Source organism: Hoplias malabaricus, chromosome 18 (assembly GCF_029633855.1).
Source record: "Hoplias malabaricus isolate fHopMal1 chromosome 18, fHopMal1.hap1, whole genome shotgun sequence".
In the NCBI taxonomy this organism is placed as follows: domain Eukaryota; kingdom Metazoa; phylum Chordata; class Actinopteri; order Characiformes; family Erythrinidae; genus Hoplias; species Hoplias malabaricus.
This window is the reverse complement of record NC_089817.1, coordinates 7968009-7987202: the sequence shown is the minus strand read 5'-3', so window position 1 is coordinate 7987202 and position 19194 is coordinate 7968009. Positions and strand designations below refer to the sequence as shown.

Sequence of the window (19194 nt, the reverse complement as noted above, 5' to 3'; positions counted from 1 at the left end):
CATTTCGAAGGATGGCAAATTCCTCAAATGCGCTCCACCGTATTCAGCCACATTAACGCCGGAGCAATTACACCATTGGTCTCCTGACAAATCAACATTCGTTATTTAACAGCTCTGAACAAAAGATGCATTTTTTACGAGAAGTTACGAGATGAAGAAGTATGTTAATGTGTGCTAATGTAGTCAATTTACCACCTGTTATCTTCTTAATGCACTTTGTTAAAGCTACATACATCTGAGAGTCAATACCTATTTATACTCTGTCCAAAGGCTTCCAAGCAAAAGAAGAACCCATTTCGGTTCCCAATAGAACCTTATAAAGGATGTTTTCTTGAGGCAGATGTTCTCCAATCACTCCCCAAAGTTCTATATTTTTTGTTCGATCTTTTACATCCAAACTCACAAAGCAAGAATAGAGCAAAATATAGACCATCTGGGAGGCCCTGCACCTGGACGCATTTCAAATCTGGATTTCTGCAGCCTGCATTATGATTATTTTCCTGTATCTGCCATTAACGGGTGCTGTTAGCTTAGTAAACACTGTGTTTATTCGTTTTTCAAGAACACAGACTTTAATTTAAAAATAATAGGAACTTCATTTTCATTTGTGGATCTTTATAGCGTCTTTCAGCTTGGTGTAGTTTTACAGTTAATCCTTTGGCAAGCCTAAACTTAAAGCCTAACTCTAATACAACTGGGTTAAAAGTTTGCTGAGAAGTGAACACTAGTTTGGGTTATTAATAAAATATCTATGACGTGTTTTGGTCAAAGTACCACAAGGACCGAACATCACAGCAGCATTCTGCCCCTGTCTAAACAGCCCTGTTCAGAATGACTGTTTCAGGGCATGTTCGAATGCTAATGAGCCACTGGTTTGACGTCTTATATGATGCTTTATCTTTTCTCATTTTCTCCATATTTAATCAGTGCTCTTATTTCTTCAAACGCATGGTGTTTGCTTTGTTTATCTTGGCTTGCGCTTTTACAATTCCAAAGTCTTCACACTTGACATCAGAAGCAAAACTGGAACAGCTTATTTTAGCCAATATTTTCTTACATTGGCAGCCCATAATAACTGACTGGGATGTTTGATTACACAGTTTGTGGATTGTTGGGCCAACGATCCCCAAATAACATGACCTGAATATAATTCTTTAAATAATATATTCCTTTAAAAGGCTGTGTTTTTATGAATGCTCATATTAACCATGGTGTCAGGAAATGTGATAAATCACTGAATGACAGTGATCTATTAGTAGGTGATCTGGATTTTCTTCTTCTTTGTTGTTTTGGTTTGTAATAAATTACCCAAACGTTAGGGTAAAGCAAACAGTCACTATGAGAAGCGTAGAATAAACCAGGAGTAATATTAAACCCTGCTCTTCTTCGCAGGGTGACTTTCCCTCGTTTTGGTCTCCTCCCAGTGTGTTTTTATCCGGGCTGATGTAATTAGTGTATGCTACATTTGGCTGACCCATTCTCCGCACTCCCACAGGATCCAAACAGTAAACAAAATATCAATCATGTTCAATGAAGATGGCTGTGCAGGGAGCCCTGCCTTAACGAAATACAAACAAGAACTGAGCCTTTCTCTGAAAGCAATACAACACAAACCATATTTGGTGCAAAAAAAAAAAAAAAAAATGATCAAAAAGTCACTGCAGAAACCCTCCCCCCCGACCACAGGCAGATTGATCATATAAGGGAATAGTGCTTCAGTACAAGTGCTTGTTTTCTGTCCTTTTGGCCAATCCGCTGATGAACAACATTTTGTTTCACTGTCAAACACAATAAGCTGCAGAACAGGCTGGAATATCACGTACGCTTTTTTGGAGGGAAAATAATCCCTGTGGTCATAAGTTTCTAATGGAGTTTCCACAGAAATATTACTCCAACAAAAAGTCTGGACACAAGGTTTTTTGGGGCGTGAATGGAGGAAATTGGAAGAGAAGATAGAGGTCATTAACATTCATTCATTCATTCATTTTCTGTAACCCTTATCCAATTCAGGGTCGCGGTGGGTCCAGAGCCTACCTGGAATCATTGGGCACAAGGCGAGAATACACCCTGGAGGGGGTGCCAGTCCTTCACAGGGCAACACAGACACACACACATTCACTCACACCTACGGACACTTTGGAGTCGCCAATCCACCTACCAACGTGTGTTTTTGGACCGTGGGAGGAAACCGGAGCACCCGGAGGAAACCCACACAGTCACAGGGAGAACACACCAACTCCTCACAGTCACCCGGAAGAAACCCACGCAGGCACAGAGAAAACACACCACACTCCTCACAGACAGTCACCCAGAGGAAACCCACGCAGACACAGAGAGAACACAACACACTCCTCACAGACAGTCACCCGGAGGAAACCCACGCAGACACAGGGAGAGCACACCACACTCCTCACAGACAGTCACCCGGAGGAAACCCACGCAGACACAGGGAGAGCACACCACACTCCTCACAGACAGTCACCCGGAGGAAACCCACGCAGACACAGGGAGAGCACACCACACTCCTCACAGACAGTCACCCGGAGGAAACCCACGCAGACACAGGGAGAACACACCAACTCCTCACAGACAGTCACCCGGAGCGGGAATCAAACCCACAACCTCCAGGTCCCTGGAGCTGTGTGACTGCGACACTACCTGCTGCGCTCAAGGTCATTAACAGAATTCGTAAATTCACAACAACAAGATCTGCAATTACTAGTACATACAAAACATCCATTTTACCATCCATTTTACCGCCCACCAACTGGTGGCGCTGTGGACCCCGGACCACCACAAAACAGGTGTGATGCAGGGGGTGGATCATTCTCTGTAGTGACACTGAGGTGGTGTTGTGCTGGTAAGAATGGATCAGACACAACAATGGTGGTTCTGATATTGGAAGAACATGGCGTGGAACAACAGATGGACTACAGTCTGTAACTTTAGAACTACAAAGTACACGTACACAGCCAGTGGGCTTTAATGAGGAAACTTGGTAGGTGTTGGTAGGAGTAAAGTCATGGCTGATCTGTATATTAGCTCCACACCATCTGTCTAAGTATATTGTACTGTTTATATATAATTGTTCAGGGACTGTTGGACATTGTGGTTGATTTTTTCTCAGAAAGCAATAACAGCAATAAAAGTTTGATGGTTTTGAATATTTACAAGCATTCCAGAGCAGAGCGGTGACGACCCCAGCGTGTGTCCCACTTCTGCCTCTTCCTGAGCCTCCTCCCTGACAACCACCGCAGAAAAAGCCAAAACTAACACACACAAACCAACTCTGACACAGATACAATCAGCTTCGCCAGGCTTGTTCAGTCGTCCTAGGCCCTGCACTCCAACCACAGTGACAATGTTAGAGTCCGGCCTGTCTGGACGGAAAAGCAGCTCTCTCAGGGGACACTCGGAGCATGCCGTTTTAATGTCTTTCTCTTGTTCCTCGTAGCTGGAAGGAGATGGGTTCCCGAGGATAGAAAGCAAACACGATGCAGCACGGCCAGTACTTTACAAGAGTAAACGTGCCTCTATGTTCCCCCTCTGTCGCTCTCTGTGACCTTTTCAGGTTTGAGAACATGTTTTGGGTCCAGCTTGGTGAGAGCTATGGGAAGGTTGGGTTGATAGTAACTGAATGACAATTCCGGCCTGGTAACTGGATCTGTGTTTCAGTCAGATGTCTCGAAGATAAGCTGCGGATAGGGCATTCCGGGTATGGAAAAGGTGTAATAGAACCAGAGGATTACAGCTCTGAGTGCGCAGAACAAAATCATAATTTACAGGGAATGTTGCTGTTGGGACATGCTCTTTGGGCTGTGAAGTTTGTAGGAATGGTTTGTCATTGAAAGAGTCCAAATGCAACAAGCTCTGGAATAAAGAGAATACAAATGCAAAGAAATAGAATCACCACAAGTTCAGACGACGTTATATCACTACCAGGTCAGTGTTAGCAGCTGCGCTTACAGATGGAAACTCATACTAAACAATGCTTCGGAACATGCTGTTTTTAAAAGGCTGGTCTAATGGCACTTTTCCAGAGCACGGTTCCTACTCAACTCACTTTGTGCTACCTGGTACATGTTTGTTTCCACAAAAAAAGATAATAATAATAATTTGGAAGCCAGAAAAGGACAGCGGTACTGTTCAGTGTTGTTTACTAATCGTGTATTCACGTGTTATTTTGTTTTTTTGGGGCTGAAGCTAGCTCTGTGCATCAGTTCAGACAGATCAGTTGAGTATTACTATTCCTTGTTGCACAGTTCAGCTCTCACTGAAGCTTTTTGTGTGCCACAGATCCAAGGAGCATTTGAACCTCTTTTTGAGGTCCTGATAGTCTGGTTTTTGAATCGGATAAAAACGTATTTGATCTCTGCTGTATCTTGGAGATTTTAGAAATGATTAGATTGTGAGGTACATCTACAATCTCTCTGGCCAATCAGTGCTCCACATCACTGTTTAGACCCAACATGGCTTGCTTGGAACCATGAGCAAGTAAGAACTAAATTACTCTGTATCTATGTCCCAGGTACCCAGTTTGCCTAATGGAAAAACAAAGAAGCAGAGTTAATCTGAGTTGAGTCGAGTAGAATACGTACCATACAGTGGAAAACCACCCAAAATGGCCCCCAAACAATGGCTCCCAATCGACTCTTACCAATGCCACAGATGCTTAGATTGGTTCTCAGTCATGATCTTAAGGCAGCTCTCGTTCTAGACGCAACATGTGGATATGTGTTGAGTTAGTTACCAGAGGGTCAGACATGCCCAAATTCAGTATTGGGCCAATAAAGGAGATAACGAACCGTGATGCAATGATACGTCGCTGCCACACACTTCTTGGGTCCTGGGGTTCTGTGCTCAATCCCCACTTTGTGTCTGTGAGGAGTCTGATGTGTTCTCCCTGGCTATTCTGGCAGTGCTGGAGTACAACCTCCCTGTAAATATAGGCACTGATCCAACTAATCATCACATTAATAAAGCTTTTCTGAAATATTAAATGCCATCCCTGGCCCCTATCTCCCCCCACTCATGGAATACCCTTGTCTAGCAAATGTAGGTGTCCATAAACATCTCAGTAAAATCACAAACCCTTCTAGGGTCAGTCCAATACTGGGAAGCAGTTCACCAAAAAGCATCAGCGTTCTTGGTTGTCTTCAGTCTTAGGCAGCATAATTACAGCATGACAAAGACACCCCACCCACAACCCCCACCCCCCCAGCCTTGCAGTGGTGGGGGGGGGGGTGACTTACGAGCTGTTGTGTTTATCACAGGCCACTGAAGAGTTAAGGAGATGACATGTGAAACATGGGAATCCTTCCAGCCAGCCCACACTTGCTCATCCGCACGTGTCCCTGGCAGGCGTTCCTGCCATAAGCCGAGGGTCTGACGCACATGTGGAGGGGGCCTCTCCCGGCTGCGGGATTGGGACCATGCCACTTTCATTCAGGCACTTAGCTCCAGCACTTATCTCGTTAGCTTGGCCAGTGACCCGGGGTAACCGTCGGCCTTGTTATTCTAGCGTCCACACCACAGCTCAAACAGCCAGGCCTTAAAGGAGCAGTAAAGTTCAGTGAGGAAAATATTCCAAACAAAGTGATTATGTATAATTAAATGACCCCACAGGAGGCCACTCATTCATTCAAGGTCGCGGTGGGTCCAGAGCCGACCCGGAGTGGTCGGGGGGTGAGGTGGGAAGACAAGCTGGACAAGACCCTAACATCTGGGGAAGAATAAAAAGCTTTGTAGCCTGTGAAGGAACTAGTTAATGAGGGGCATTTCTAAACTACTATCTGCAATGGGGCACACGCGGGATTTAGAGAGGCACAGCTGTATGCAGGGGCCCTACTGTGCATCTAGTAAAAAGCTTGTTTAATAGATTAATTTACTGAACACAAAAGTAGGAGTCATTCTGTCACGGATGAGAAATGGAGAACAAATTAACACTAAATAAATTTGTAATTTCATTCGTTTTGTTTATGTGCACATAAAAACAGAAACAGTATAAGCTCGGTTTTTGTGCTTGTGTTATCAATGCAGCTTTATGAGCTAGCATAAATAAAGCCAATGCTAATGTAACAGATGTCTTTTCAAGTTTAATTAATGCCTTTGCTTTAGTCGTGTGTTGTGTATCTTTGGTAGGTTATACATTGATAATCTGCTAGAACTGCTATAAGATATCAATGCTTTGTCTGGTACGTGGCTGACTTTCTTTGAAATATTTACAAATGTCCATTACTCCAAAAAAAAAAAAAAAGGAAGTAAACTGGTATTGACTGAAATTATTACCCCATTTTAGAAAGATGCTGGGGCATTATGGGAAACGTAGTGCCTGTAGTGAATTTTTTGCAATGTGTTTTGTAATTCTGCTCAGCAAATTGACTTTTACAGCTGTGATCTTAGCGGTGCATCGCAACATTTTACTGGGGTACATGCCCTAGTAAACTGACCCTGTGTCCGAAATGGCTCCCTATTCACTATTCCATAGATATAGTTCACTACTTTAGGGAACTGAATTCAGAACGGTAGTGAATGATGTCGAACACTACCTCATGTGGGATTTTACCAAACAATGCAGTGGATTATGGGTAATCTGATATCTGTTAGTGTACATGGGTTTTACACCACTCTTTGCAGTGCATTGTGGGATTGTTGGAGTGCACTGAAAAATGTCCACTATGTTTTTCGGATACTACTGCAAAATGGCGGAACCCCAGAACCGCCCCTGTAGCATATGCTCCATAAAGTGGGTCCCCCATATGGTAGCAGCCATGTTCAAAAGAGGATTAGTACAAAAATCTCCAACAAATCCAGGACACAGGAGACCCACTCCCTGGAGCATAAACAGGCTCATTCTGTGAATATTGTACTATAATTCTACTTGTGTGTTACGCTATATAGAAACTAATGTATGATAAATATTCCTGGGAGCATTTTGGTGGGAAATATGAGCAGTGAGCTCTTGTTGTCCCCGATCATGCTGGGTTACTGGACACTTCTGAGGTCATCTGGCAGCTGTAGGGAGGGAAATGTTTCTTAAAGCTGTAGATAAGTAACCCTGACAGGGTAAAGGAAAAAAAAAACTTGCCATATTCTGAGTTAGCACTCAGCAGGAAAGAAATAAATAAGCTCCCCTCTTTTGAGGAACACATTATTAATGTATGTCCCATGCGGAGAAAGAGTCACGTCTTTAAGCGAATTAGAAGCCATTAATCATACGATTTCACCGATATTCCACTGACGCTGGTGTTCTCGGAGGCCTAGTAAACACATAGCTCCACAGCCGATGAAGCACATTCCTCATAGCACAGTCATAAGCAGGGCTCATCTCCTCTTTTGCTCTTCTAATTTCTCTAATTTAATTAGTCAACTTAATTGCTGTCAGAGAGCGTTACGGCTAGCATCTAGTCGCTGTTATTGATTGGAGGGCTTGGCACGGTGGAGCAGTCCATAATAATTTGCTCGTAGTCGTTCAAAAGCGGAGGAAAGCTTCCCCCTCTGAGATTCACTAAAGTTTTGCATCAACTTTTCATACGGTGACTGAAATGAAGGGTTTGGTACAGGCAAGTATGTTTTATCACCATAATGCAGTCCATAAACATTGGTTTTAGGCTCAGTTTAAGCCTTACATTTTGTTCCAATCTAAATAAAACAATTGCTTCCAGCTTGGCAAATACACAGGAGACTTATTCCATGTCACTTTTGAGTGTATCTCAAAGGAGATCTTTGATATATATATATACAGGTCATGAGGTTGTTGAGCAGGGAGATAAGTAGGTAAGCCAACCAATCATATCCATCAGGCTGAAATTGCTATTACTTTGGAACTTGGTATACAGTACTATTTTACTCCTAAAGACTCAAGTTCCAACCTCCCCTCCACCAGTGACATAAAGGGTACCACCTCGTAAAAGTTTATGACCTTGTATTCTGCAAGTGTAATACATGTTGTACTGTTTTTTTTTTTCTTTTGCTGGGAATATGCTGTTTACAAGCCACTAGGCTTCAGTGACCTCGTGTTGTGCATCCCCTCTTCAGCCAAACGAGATAACAGTCCATTAAACTGTGTACACATTCCGACATACATCACTGGGTGTTTGTAATTTGGGCTGGAGATGGCCGCTCCTCGTCTGTCAGGATGGAGGAAATGGAGCGCAGTAACATCCTGAGCTGTCCAGCCCCCGTCCGATATCCCGCGGCCACCCGGTGACCCCGCTGTACGTGGCTAATCAAAGAGACGGCACATCTGGCCCTGGCTTAAGGTCCCGTATGACATCACACCCTGAAGCCACTTAGCGAAGGCCTAAACACAGGCTATAAATTGCCCGGGTTAACAGCCGGGGCAGGAGCTCACACCCACTGTGACTCCCACACAGAGAGAGGCAGCTGGGGGTGGTGAGGTTTGTGAAAGGAGGAGAAGCCTGTGTCGAGGTGATCATGTTGATGGTTATTAATGAGCCTCTTTTAAGTTGCGCTAAGTGTGTCTAAAGTAGTGCCTCTCGGCTTTTTTGACAACACAGGCTGGAAGAAGGCATAAGCAAGTATGGGCTTGTTTATGAGAAGAAAAGTATTGCACAGGGTCAAATTAAGGGCCAGGAAGAGGGGGAAAAGAGGAGGAAAAAACAGAAAAATAAAAGCGATGGAAAACTACAAACACCAATTATCAATTTGAGTGCCTTAATTATCACAGTTTTCAAAATTCTCTCAGTAAAATACCCATCGCAACTTACACAAATACAGTATACAACCTTCAGGAATCCCTGTGGAGTCGAGGGATTGTACCACTATCATTAATCTAACTGTTTGATCTAAAAACAGTCTAAAAAAAGTTAAACAAGATAAACATGTATCTGCATCTCCACCCACTCTGTTTTTTTCTCGGTCTCTTAAAGTTACTGTTTTCAAAATACATGTTTTTCTTTGGAGAGTGATGATATACAACAAAAAGATGCTGCCCACAAATTCTGTGTCATTATTTGTTATGATTCACAGTGATTTTACTATTTAACTGCGCTCCCCGTCACTGGGGGCACTGTTTTGCTAAACCAGTGCTAACTCACTGTTATGTAGCTGAAGAAGTGTTACAGAGACAATGCTGTAAACTTGGAGAATGAGCCTACACTTCATCTTAAGTTTAGGTTTAGAATTAGGATTATGGTTAGGGTTGAAGCAACACTCACTGCAAGCCTCTCTCACTGCTACTCCAAGCTCAGTGCTGCAGAAACTACACTATGTAACTTCTGAAGGTGAGCTGGACCCCACTCCCCCCTCCCCAAGCACACTATTGACTCCAGTGGAAAAAAATAAAGAAGCAAACTGTGAACTCATCAGCGGTGGTGAAGTAAAACTCAGGTACATGAGTTTTACGGCAAACCATTGCAGTATCTAAGTAAGAAAGCAGACTCACGTCCAACACGGAGTGTGATCTGGTCGCGGCGCTGCCCGTCCGGATTCTGGAAGCAGCTGTACAGACCATTGCTGCTCATGTCCACCTTCATGAGGGTAAGCCTAGGCCCCTCCTCCTTTTGCTGGGCCTTCACGTCCGTCCCGTTCACCTTCCACGTCACCGAGGCCTCGTTGTCCAGAGAGCCGCACTGCATGGTCACGTTGCTGCCGATCTGCGCATACTGGATCCTAGCCCCTACAGAGAGAGGACAACAGGGCTGGTTAGCTCCCCTGCCTTGTACACAGCAGACTGGGGTTCGATTCCTAGCTTGGGCTGGAATGTATTACATTATAAATGAATAAAACATGGTCAGAAGCATGTGTCCTTCAACATTCACCTCTCACCAACACACACACTCAAGCATGGCCCACACACTTCAGACAGGAATGCTTAATTTTTCTCAGCTTTAGCGGATTGTATTAAACCATGCGAGTAAAAATACACTTATCATACATTCCCCGTGTCCCTGACGCCCCGACTAAAAACCAGGAATACAAATCCTGCCCTTTCTTTAATCTCATAACGCATGTGAAAAACTCCTTTGTCTCCAAATGGAGAATGGCTCGGAGGATTCATTATCATACTCTGTTTAGTCATTTCTCCCTCAAATGAAGAGTCATGCTTGTTTTCCCCAAAGTCTCTGAATCTCATTTCTTCCGCTCCTCATACATAAAGTTATGAGTAGCATCGGTGAGCCGAGTGAGCGTGGGACATTCGTATGAAGCAAAAGTTAAACAGAGTCACATTCATAAAGCACAACAGTGGTAAATAAATGAAGCAGAAAATACAATAAGCAAAAAGAGTAGGTACACGACCAAAACAAAAAACCTGTGAGAAACTGTGACTTTCAGAATGAGAATTACTTTTCTGGGCAATTGTGAGGAGCTTAATAAAGAATTGAATTCATTTAATAAACACATTCTAATGAAATACACAGTCCTCCTGTTATCTAAACTCTCTCAGCTCCACAACTACAACTAAAGAGTGTAGTCCAACTCTACATACTTTCTTTTTCCCCCTTTTCACCCTGTCAAGACCCTCACAGATCATTGTTTCTCAGCGCTGCAGTGACACTAACATAGTGATGGTGGTGGTGGGTGTGAGTGTGTTGAGCTGGTACGAGTGGATCAGACACAGCGTTGCTTCTCGAGTTTTTAAACCCCACAATGTCTCCAAAAACATCCAGCCGACAGCGTCCTGTGTCCACTGTTGAACTTCATTCATTCATTATCTGTAACCCTTATCCAGTTCAGGGTCGCAGTGGGTCCAGAGCCTACCTGGAATCATTGGGCGCAAGGCGGGAATACACCCTGGAGGGGGCGCCAGTCCTTCACAGGGCAACACAGACACTCACACATTCACTCACACACTCACACCTACGGATACTTTTTTTGAGTCGCCAATCCACCTACCAACGTGTGTTTTTGGACTGTGGGAGGAAACCGGAGCACCTGGAGGAAACCCACGCAGACACAGGGAGAACACACCAACTCCTCACAGACAGTCACCCGGAGGAAACCCACGCAGACACAGGGAGAACACACCACACTCCTCACAGTCACCCGGAGGAAACCCACAGAGACACAGGGAGACCACACCACACTCCTCACAGACAGTCACCCAGAGGAAACCCACGCAGACACAGGGAGAACACATCAACTCCTCACAGACAGTCACCCGGAGGAAACCCACGCAGACACAGGGAGAACACATCGACTCCTCACAGACAGTCACCCGGAGGAAACCCACGCAGACACAGGGAGAACACATCGACTCCTCACAGACAGTCACCCGGAGGAAACCCACGCAGACACAGGGAGAACACATCGACTCCTCACAGACAGTCACCCGGAGGAAACCCACGCAGACACAGGGAGAACACATCGACTCCTCACAGACAGTCACCCGGAGTAGTAATCGAACCCCCAACCTCCAGGCCCCTGGAGCTGTGTGACTGCAACACTACCTGCTGTGCCACCGTGCCACCCCCACTGTTGAACTTGTAGAGGGCAATAACAGAAACTGTGCAGCAACAATTAGCTAAAGTATCTGACTATACATCTACAAGATGGACCAATGGGGTGGGTGTGTCTAAGAGAGTGGACAGTGAATGGACACAGTGTCTACCACAACACCAGTGTCGCTGCAGCGTTGAGAAACAATGATCCACCACTCAAATCATACTGGTCCTCTGGGGTGGTCCTCTGGCGTCCAAAAGGCATTTCTTTTTACCTTGAACAATAGTTCTGTTTCTACTCTCATGGTGCACTGTGTAGTTCAAAAATTGCACACATTAAATATAAGTTGTCCATAAGTTACACATAAGGAGGGGATTAAAAGTTTGTGCTGTACACTACATTACACTTAACACTAATAGCTTATTTCATCACAGCTTTGGGGCTCCCACAACAAAAATAATGCTGACTGCTTCCCTCCCGATTCCCCTCCTCTCCTGACCGACCTGGCCTTGCCGTCTCACAGGCTGCGTCTTACCCTTTGGGCCTACCACAGCTATGAATTTTACATTCAGTCCCGTGCCTTTGGAGTCAGGATTGTAGAAGAGGATCAGAAGTGAGAGCTCTGCAGGAGGGAGACAGCAAACGCCTGCTATCTGCTACCAAGCAAACGTTCCAATCAGATTCAGCCAGGCAGGTGGGGAAGATATGCCACTATGCAAATGTGAGAACTTTCACACACCTCATGTCCCATTGTCCAGCGAGAGGAGGAAAAATAAAGAAAGCTATTGATCACAGTATTGAGGAGAGCATCTGACAATTGTAGACATGTCACAGACATAAGCAGACTACTGGTAGAGTACAGTACAGTGTACCTGCCCGAGCTGGGAGCTGAACCCCACTGCCCTACACAATCCTCACCTCAAAGGGGTCAAAGATTCTCTTCTTTGATATTCCCCCCTAAGAGCGTAAGTCCCTCTGAACTGATGAAGCTGTGTTTGTGTTTTAAGATGTGTGTGTGTGAGTGTGGCACCATGTCAAGCTGGTTCAACTCTGTTTTGGCTATAAAACAGAGGAAGGTCCAACATGGCTGAGTGCCCAGCACATGTCCTGCCTTTCCTTATCTTAATCCTGCCTTTTATCCTGCACACCTCCAAGTCTTATACAAGTTCTGTAGTCTTACCGAGACATCTGTGCCATGCTTGGGTCAAAACACCACAAGGATCAAACACAACAGCAATACTCTCCCCTGCTTTAAAAGCCCAGGTCAGAATGTCCAGTTTCAGCACCTGTTCCTTTAAATGAGAATGAGCCACTGCTCAGTTCAGCACGAGAGCCCAGGAGTGAGGAGCGAGGAGCAGAAGCTCTGATTTTTAGTTGTTTTCGCTCAATTCTCTTTCTTTTCCATTTTTATTTTCTCCCTTTTAACTCCATGCTCTTTTTTTCCTGAGTGCTCGTGCGATTGTTATATAATATATTCCATTTAAAATACAAGCATGGTGATACTTTTAAATAAAAATTAAGAAACATGTACTTATTTTTAGCTCCCAAAAGTCATTAGGTCGCTTCTGAAGGCCTACAAAGCCCAGAGGGTTCCCTGCACGTTCGAATTCAATTAATAATCCAGTCTGGTACGACTCTGAATCACTTGTTATGCTAATTCTGTGCAACAGCAGCTCCGTTACAACACAAGGCAGGACTACACCACATTTACCCACACAACCTCAGTGCTATACAACACTAATGACAGCCCTCAAAATTATTTACCAGCCAAAACACAGATCACCCAGTGGATAAGAGACTACATAAGAGCCCGAAGCTCTCTGAAGCCCATTTAATGGAGCTGATTTAATAGCACACACCCCCGGACCCGTGCTCTCTAAGAAGACGGCTGAGTAAAACACGCCAGTGAAATGTCTCCTCTCCAAACATCTTCACCATGGGAGTCATTGCTTTGCCCTCTGTCTCGCATCCTTTGAAGATCCTCATTAAGAGCTTGTCTCTCGTTTGCTCTCGCTTTGCCGGGCTGCTTTTGGCACCCGACGCGCTTGGCAGGGTGCGAATAAACCTATTTCCTGTTTCCTGCCCACTTATCTGCAGACAGCCCCGAACAGGCAGCGATAGGGCACCTAATCGCTGGCCCCACGGCATGGGAAAACAAAGCCCAGGCACAATAAGTCATGTCTGCTGCTTTTCGATAGCCCCAACTGCTTAATTCTTCATTATGCGCTTTCAGCAGGTGCGTCTGTCATGGGTCTTATCTGATGTGGGGTCTGTTTTTTCCACACTCGGCCACTGTAGGCATTTCTATACCCCCCCATACCTAACCCCAAAGGCCCTGCGCCAACCCACCTCATGCATTTGTCACTGGAGTAATGCATATTATCTTCAAACACACAGAAGCACCCTCACACCAGCCAGAGAAACCCCCACAGACTTCCTCTGAGGTTAGCCACTCCACACTAATGCACTGTGAAACTAACACGTAGCTTCAAGGACAATGGCTGGGTGCCTTGTTCTGAAGAGGGAGGGAAAATAAGACACACACACACTCACTCTCACACAAAATTGAGATTCAAAGCAGCAGCTAAATTGACACCTCACATTGGCGATGCTAAACCGGTCGTTGAGCTTAGGCAATGCTCTGGGGACTCCACACCCACACGGAGCAGCTCTGACTTTTACGAGCCGGGGATGTGGCGGCCGAGCCAGGAACAGCGGAGGGGATTCGGCCCCTCCTGGCCAGAGGGGCTGACAGCTGGATCTCCTGTCTAGATGAGGAACAGCTGTGTCTGCGCTCATGAAACATGCGGCCAGGAAAACAAAGCAGCTAAATGGCTGTGCAAACAGGGCACTGTTGACCAGGCGCTATCTCTGCAACTGGAATGCCTTCTGTTGATGTTTTCATAAGGGAGAAAGTGCAGGTCCAAACAGGTTGAATCAGGACTCAAGGAAGGGAGCATGACTAAGAGCAGGACAAAATTGGGAAAGGGAGGGGACAGAATGTTTTATTGCTCAGGAGTTGCTCAGTGAAGGCTCAGCACACTTAATGGAGATACTCCTAAAATTCCTAAAAGGAGAATGGGGATACTTCTGGCTCAGATTCAGATGACAGTGGTTAGTGAACACAGACAAACTGAAAAGGTTCTAACAGTCATTCCACAACTGGGAAAATTAGTAGTTTTTAAAAGTTTTTAACCGTTTTTTTGTTAGTGTTTTATAAGTATATATAAAAATTGTTTAAATTCTTCTCTTTTCCTGCTTGCCATTTTCAACCAACTAAATTTTCTGGTTATGGTGAGGTTTATTAATATTCATTCATTCATTATCTGTAAGCACTTATCCAGTTCAGGCTCGCGGTGGGTCCAGAGCCTACCTGGAATCATTGAGCGCAAGGCGGGAATACACCCTGGAGGGGGCGCCAGTCCTTCACAGGGCAACACAGACACACACATTCACTCGCACATTCACACCTACGGACACTTTTGAGTCGCCAATCCACCTGCCAACGTGTGTTTTTGGACTGTGGGAGGAAACCGGAGCACCCGGAGGAAACCCACACGGACACGGGGAGAACACACCACACTCCTCACAGACAGTCACCCGGAGGAAACCCACGCAGACACAGGGAGAACACACCACACTCCTCACAGACAGTCATCCGGAGGAAACCCACGCAGACACAGAGAGAGCACACCACACTCCTCACAGACAGTCACCCGGAGGAAACCCACGAAGACACAGAGAGAACACACCACACTCCTCACAGACAGTCACCCAGAGGAAACCCACACAGACACAGAGAGAACACACCACACTCCTCACAGACAGTCACCCGGAGGAAACCAACGAAGACACAGAGAGAACACACCACACTCCTCACAGACAGTCACCCGGAGGAAACCCACACAGACACAGGGAGAACACACCACACTTCTCACAGACTGTCACCCGGAGGAAACCCACGGAGACACAGAGAGAACACACCACACTCCTCACAGACAGTCACCCGGAGGAAACCCACGAAGACACAGAGAGAACACACCACACTCCTCACAGACAGTCATCCGGATGAAACCCACGCAGACACAGGGAGAACACACCACACTCCTCACAGACAGTCACCCGGAGGAAACCCACGCAGACACAGAGAGAACACACCACACTCCTCACAGACAGTCATCCGGAGGAAACCCACGCAGACACAGGGAGAACACACCACACTCCTCACAGACAGTCACCCGGAGCGGGAATCGAACCCACAACCTCCAGGTCCCTGGAGCTGTGTGACTGTGACACTACCTGCTGCACCACCGTGCTGCCTATTATTATTATTATTATTATTATTATTATTATTATTATTATTATTATTATTATTTATATTATTGTTGTTGTTGTTGTTGTTGTTATTATTATTATTATTATTATTATTATTATTATTGTTGTTGTTGTTGTTGTTGTTGTTGTTGTTATTATTATTATGCAGCTATAATAAGCTTGGTAACAAAGTTGAGAGGCTAAACTTAATGAAAATGACAAAATGATTAAACTATTTTAAGAATATTTCAAATAGAAGACAGGACTTACTCTTCTACAAAAGTATTTGCTCTAAAATGACACATATATAAATCAATCTATACATAATAAGCCACATCTAGCATTCATTACATTGCCATTATTGGCATATAAATCATTATCAAGGCAGTGGGACAAGAGAAATTGGCATGTTATTTCTCAAAGTTATTTGCATGTTGAAAAATGTTTGTATTTTGATTGATTTACTTATTTATTGCATCACTATTTACATGTTTTGTAACTTCAATTTATAAAACACTGAAAATGTGTGGAAGGCCAAATTGTTGATCTCCTTAGTTCAGGTCCAGATAAACATCACTGTTATGATCTCAGTAAATCTGAGCCCAGTTCGAGACCTTACTGAGATCTCTCTCAAAACTCAAGAGGAGACACACGTGAGGTTCCTGGGCCCAGGAGAAGACTCTGAGCAGCTGGAGTCTTAGGCAAAAGTCTCCTTTATTTTTCCACCTGGTCTCAGTGTTGCCTAGGAGAAGGTACAGAGATATTAAGGAGATCTCTTACTCAGTTTCTCTTTTCCATGAAGAGAAACTGTGGGATCAGGAGCCATATGAAAATGTCATTTTGGTAGGTCACGGGACCAGGCCACATGTTCTGCAGAGTTGTAACAACTCCCGGTGTTCTCCGAGCTTCTGATGCTTGAGGACCTCCGTGTACAATAGCTGTGACGACCGGCTTAGGGATTCCACTGTGGAATTGTGGAATTTTCTGCCTACTCTGTGATATTGCATTGTTACATGTTGGGATTTTCGCACAAATGAAGGTCATGCAAAGCTCCACGCTGGAGAAAGGTCAACGGGATTAGAAAGCATCAGATTGATACAGCCCGGATCAGACGTCTCCGTCCTGCCCTTGCGGCTCCTGCGGCTTAACCGCTCCAGCCAGGGAATGTGGGCTTGGCCGTGTCGTTTATTTTCTCGCTCTGGCCCGCGGGGGGAGATGCTCTCTAACTCCTAGCCCCTGGCACTGTTCTGCTCTCTTTCTCTCTCTCTCTCTCTAACTCTCCTCCCAGACCTCCCATGATGCACCACATGCTTGTCTGGGACGGGATACTACAAGCTTCGCTCTCGGATCTCCCATTCCACCCCATGTTTTTTTTGTCTGTGACCTAGTAAAACAAGTGAAAGCAAGTGCTGTAAGCAGATGCAAGCAGCCCAGGTTGGATACAAAGCTCCAGAGATATTTAGAGCTCGTTACTATAGTTTGATGTTCCTCGCAGTGGACAGGAGCCATGATGCAATGTCATCGATAATGTTATGCCAATTAGTTGACATGTTTGCCTGAAGCAGCTTACCCTGGTCTGCTGCAGGAATAGCGTCCCCCAAACAGATTGAGATCATCCACCTCGCTCAAGGCTACAACTGCATTAGCACAGCACAATCAGGTAGGATCACATCCATGACCTTTCAGTTTATGGATCAGAACCAAGCTCTGTTGCCGTTATTCTGACATGCTGAGCTGCTTTTCAATGTGCGTGGCTTTGGGATCAAGCTCATTCACACTTGATAAGGCATTGTCTTGACAGAAAGATGAAAATGGAAAAAAGCACAAGTCCACAAACCAATGCAAATCAGCAGCAGATGAAAGGACCCCCCACCCCACACTCTAAACTGGAGCACAGTTCCAGAAATGTACTCACAGTACTACCTTCCCTACCTCACATGACTCCTAGGTGCCCTCCAGGGTCAGCTAAGGCTTGGGTGCTCCTAAACAAAGCCCTTCTACTATTCAAGCCTTAGCTGGCCCTGAAGTGCACCTAGAGTTCCTAGGATGCATGTGATAGAATGAATGATTCTTCTTTCATTGCCTGCAGTAAATTTCCAGAGGTCATCTTTTTTCCATCATGGCATACTAACTGACAGTCTATAATTCTTCCCATACCAGGGTAATAATCCTGGTTCTGGAATACCCTTGCATGGCATATTTTTTCCAACATACTCCTTGCCCTAGTACTCAGCAACTTTTTGATGTGATGTGGCTGTGTGTAAAAAAAAAAAAAGAAAGCCTGGCAGGCTGCAGAATACTGGCATACAATTGTACCCCAAGACCTCAAGGCCACTGGAGTGCCAATATTTGGAATGCCTAGTTTTGAGGCAGCAACATCAGATAAGCAATGAAGAGGATAGATCCAGTATCACAGGCTCTCTGCCAGAAGATGTACTGTACTCTTCTTAGCAGTGTGACTTTTAACAGATCTGTTTGATGCTGGTGCTGGCAGTGTCCATCCAGTTTCTGTCGGTGGAGCATATGTGGCTGTGGAGGTGGTAATGCTGTGAGGCAATTAGGTCGATTGTGAGATATGTGGGCTGCTGGCCTGCTCTTCTACCTCTGTTCTTTTGCGTCTGCCAAAGGTGCCTGATAAGGAGGAGAACGAAGCATACCCAGACACAGCTCTTGCAAAATGTACTCCTTGTCCTTGACTTGCTTAAGATTGTTTTGGAGAGGTTCTCATGGAGATCCAAAACTTCCCCACAAAAGTCAAACTCCATGCACAATCTATCCAAAACAAAGAAAGTTATGCTGTTAAAATGATACGCTTTATTCATATTTGAAGTGGCTTGTGGAGCCAAGCGATTGCAGACTGCGTTGATCTCACAAGACAAGAGCAGAGTGCGCTACAGTGCACGAGCAAAGTTCAGGCCCTTGCGAGGTCAGCGCACAGTTCACAGATAACAAGCAAGTGCTGCAGCCTTGCAGACCCCATTATGCCAGCAATATAAGGACCGACTCCAGCTGTTGAGAGCCCTCTCACACCCATGAGCGACTGCGCAAACAAAAGCATCTTAAAGCGTAAGCCCCCGAAAAGACTTCAAAAACCAGTCTGTGGGAGAGTTGCAGGGAAAATCCTAATGGAACTAACTTGCATGTCAAACTGAGCCCTGCTCAGAGGCCTGCAGGCCTGGGCTGTGCTAACATTCATCCCTCGCAAGTCTGCAGCATGTACCTGCTCCATCACACACCAACACACACACACACAGGCCTATGGAGAGCAGAGAAAACATGGCTCTATCCCTTGATTACTTGCACATTCATCCTTCACTTCACTTTGAAACAAGGAAAAAGCGTGGCCTGCTGGTGGAATGTAAACAGCCCCTGGCTGCTCTGCGACTGCTGCCTCTCTGCCCTCTTCGTCTGGGGGAATAACCTACCTGCCTCGTGCCCTCCCTACCCCCCCAGCCCCCCCCCCCCCCCCCCCTTACA

General features: G+C 45.3%; 1 protein-coding gene across 2 annotated transcripts in view; it reads right to left on the bottom strand.

Moving 5' to 3' along the window:
* cntfr (ciliary neurotrophic factor receptor) overlaps nucleotides 1–19194 on the bottom strand; it is a 222495-nt gene that overhangs the window by 87774 nt on the left and 115527 nt on the right. For both annotated transcript variants that reach the window (XM_066651361.1, XM_066651360.1), the window contains exon 3: nucleotides 9407–9640. In XM_066651361.1, coding sequence (XP_066507458.1) covers nucleotides 9407–9640 — 234 coding nt within the window. The remainder of the gene's footprint in view (nucleotides 1–9406; nucleotides 9641–19194) is intronic.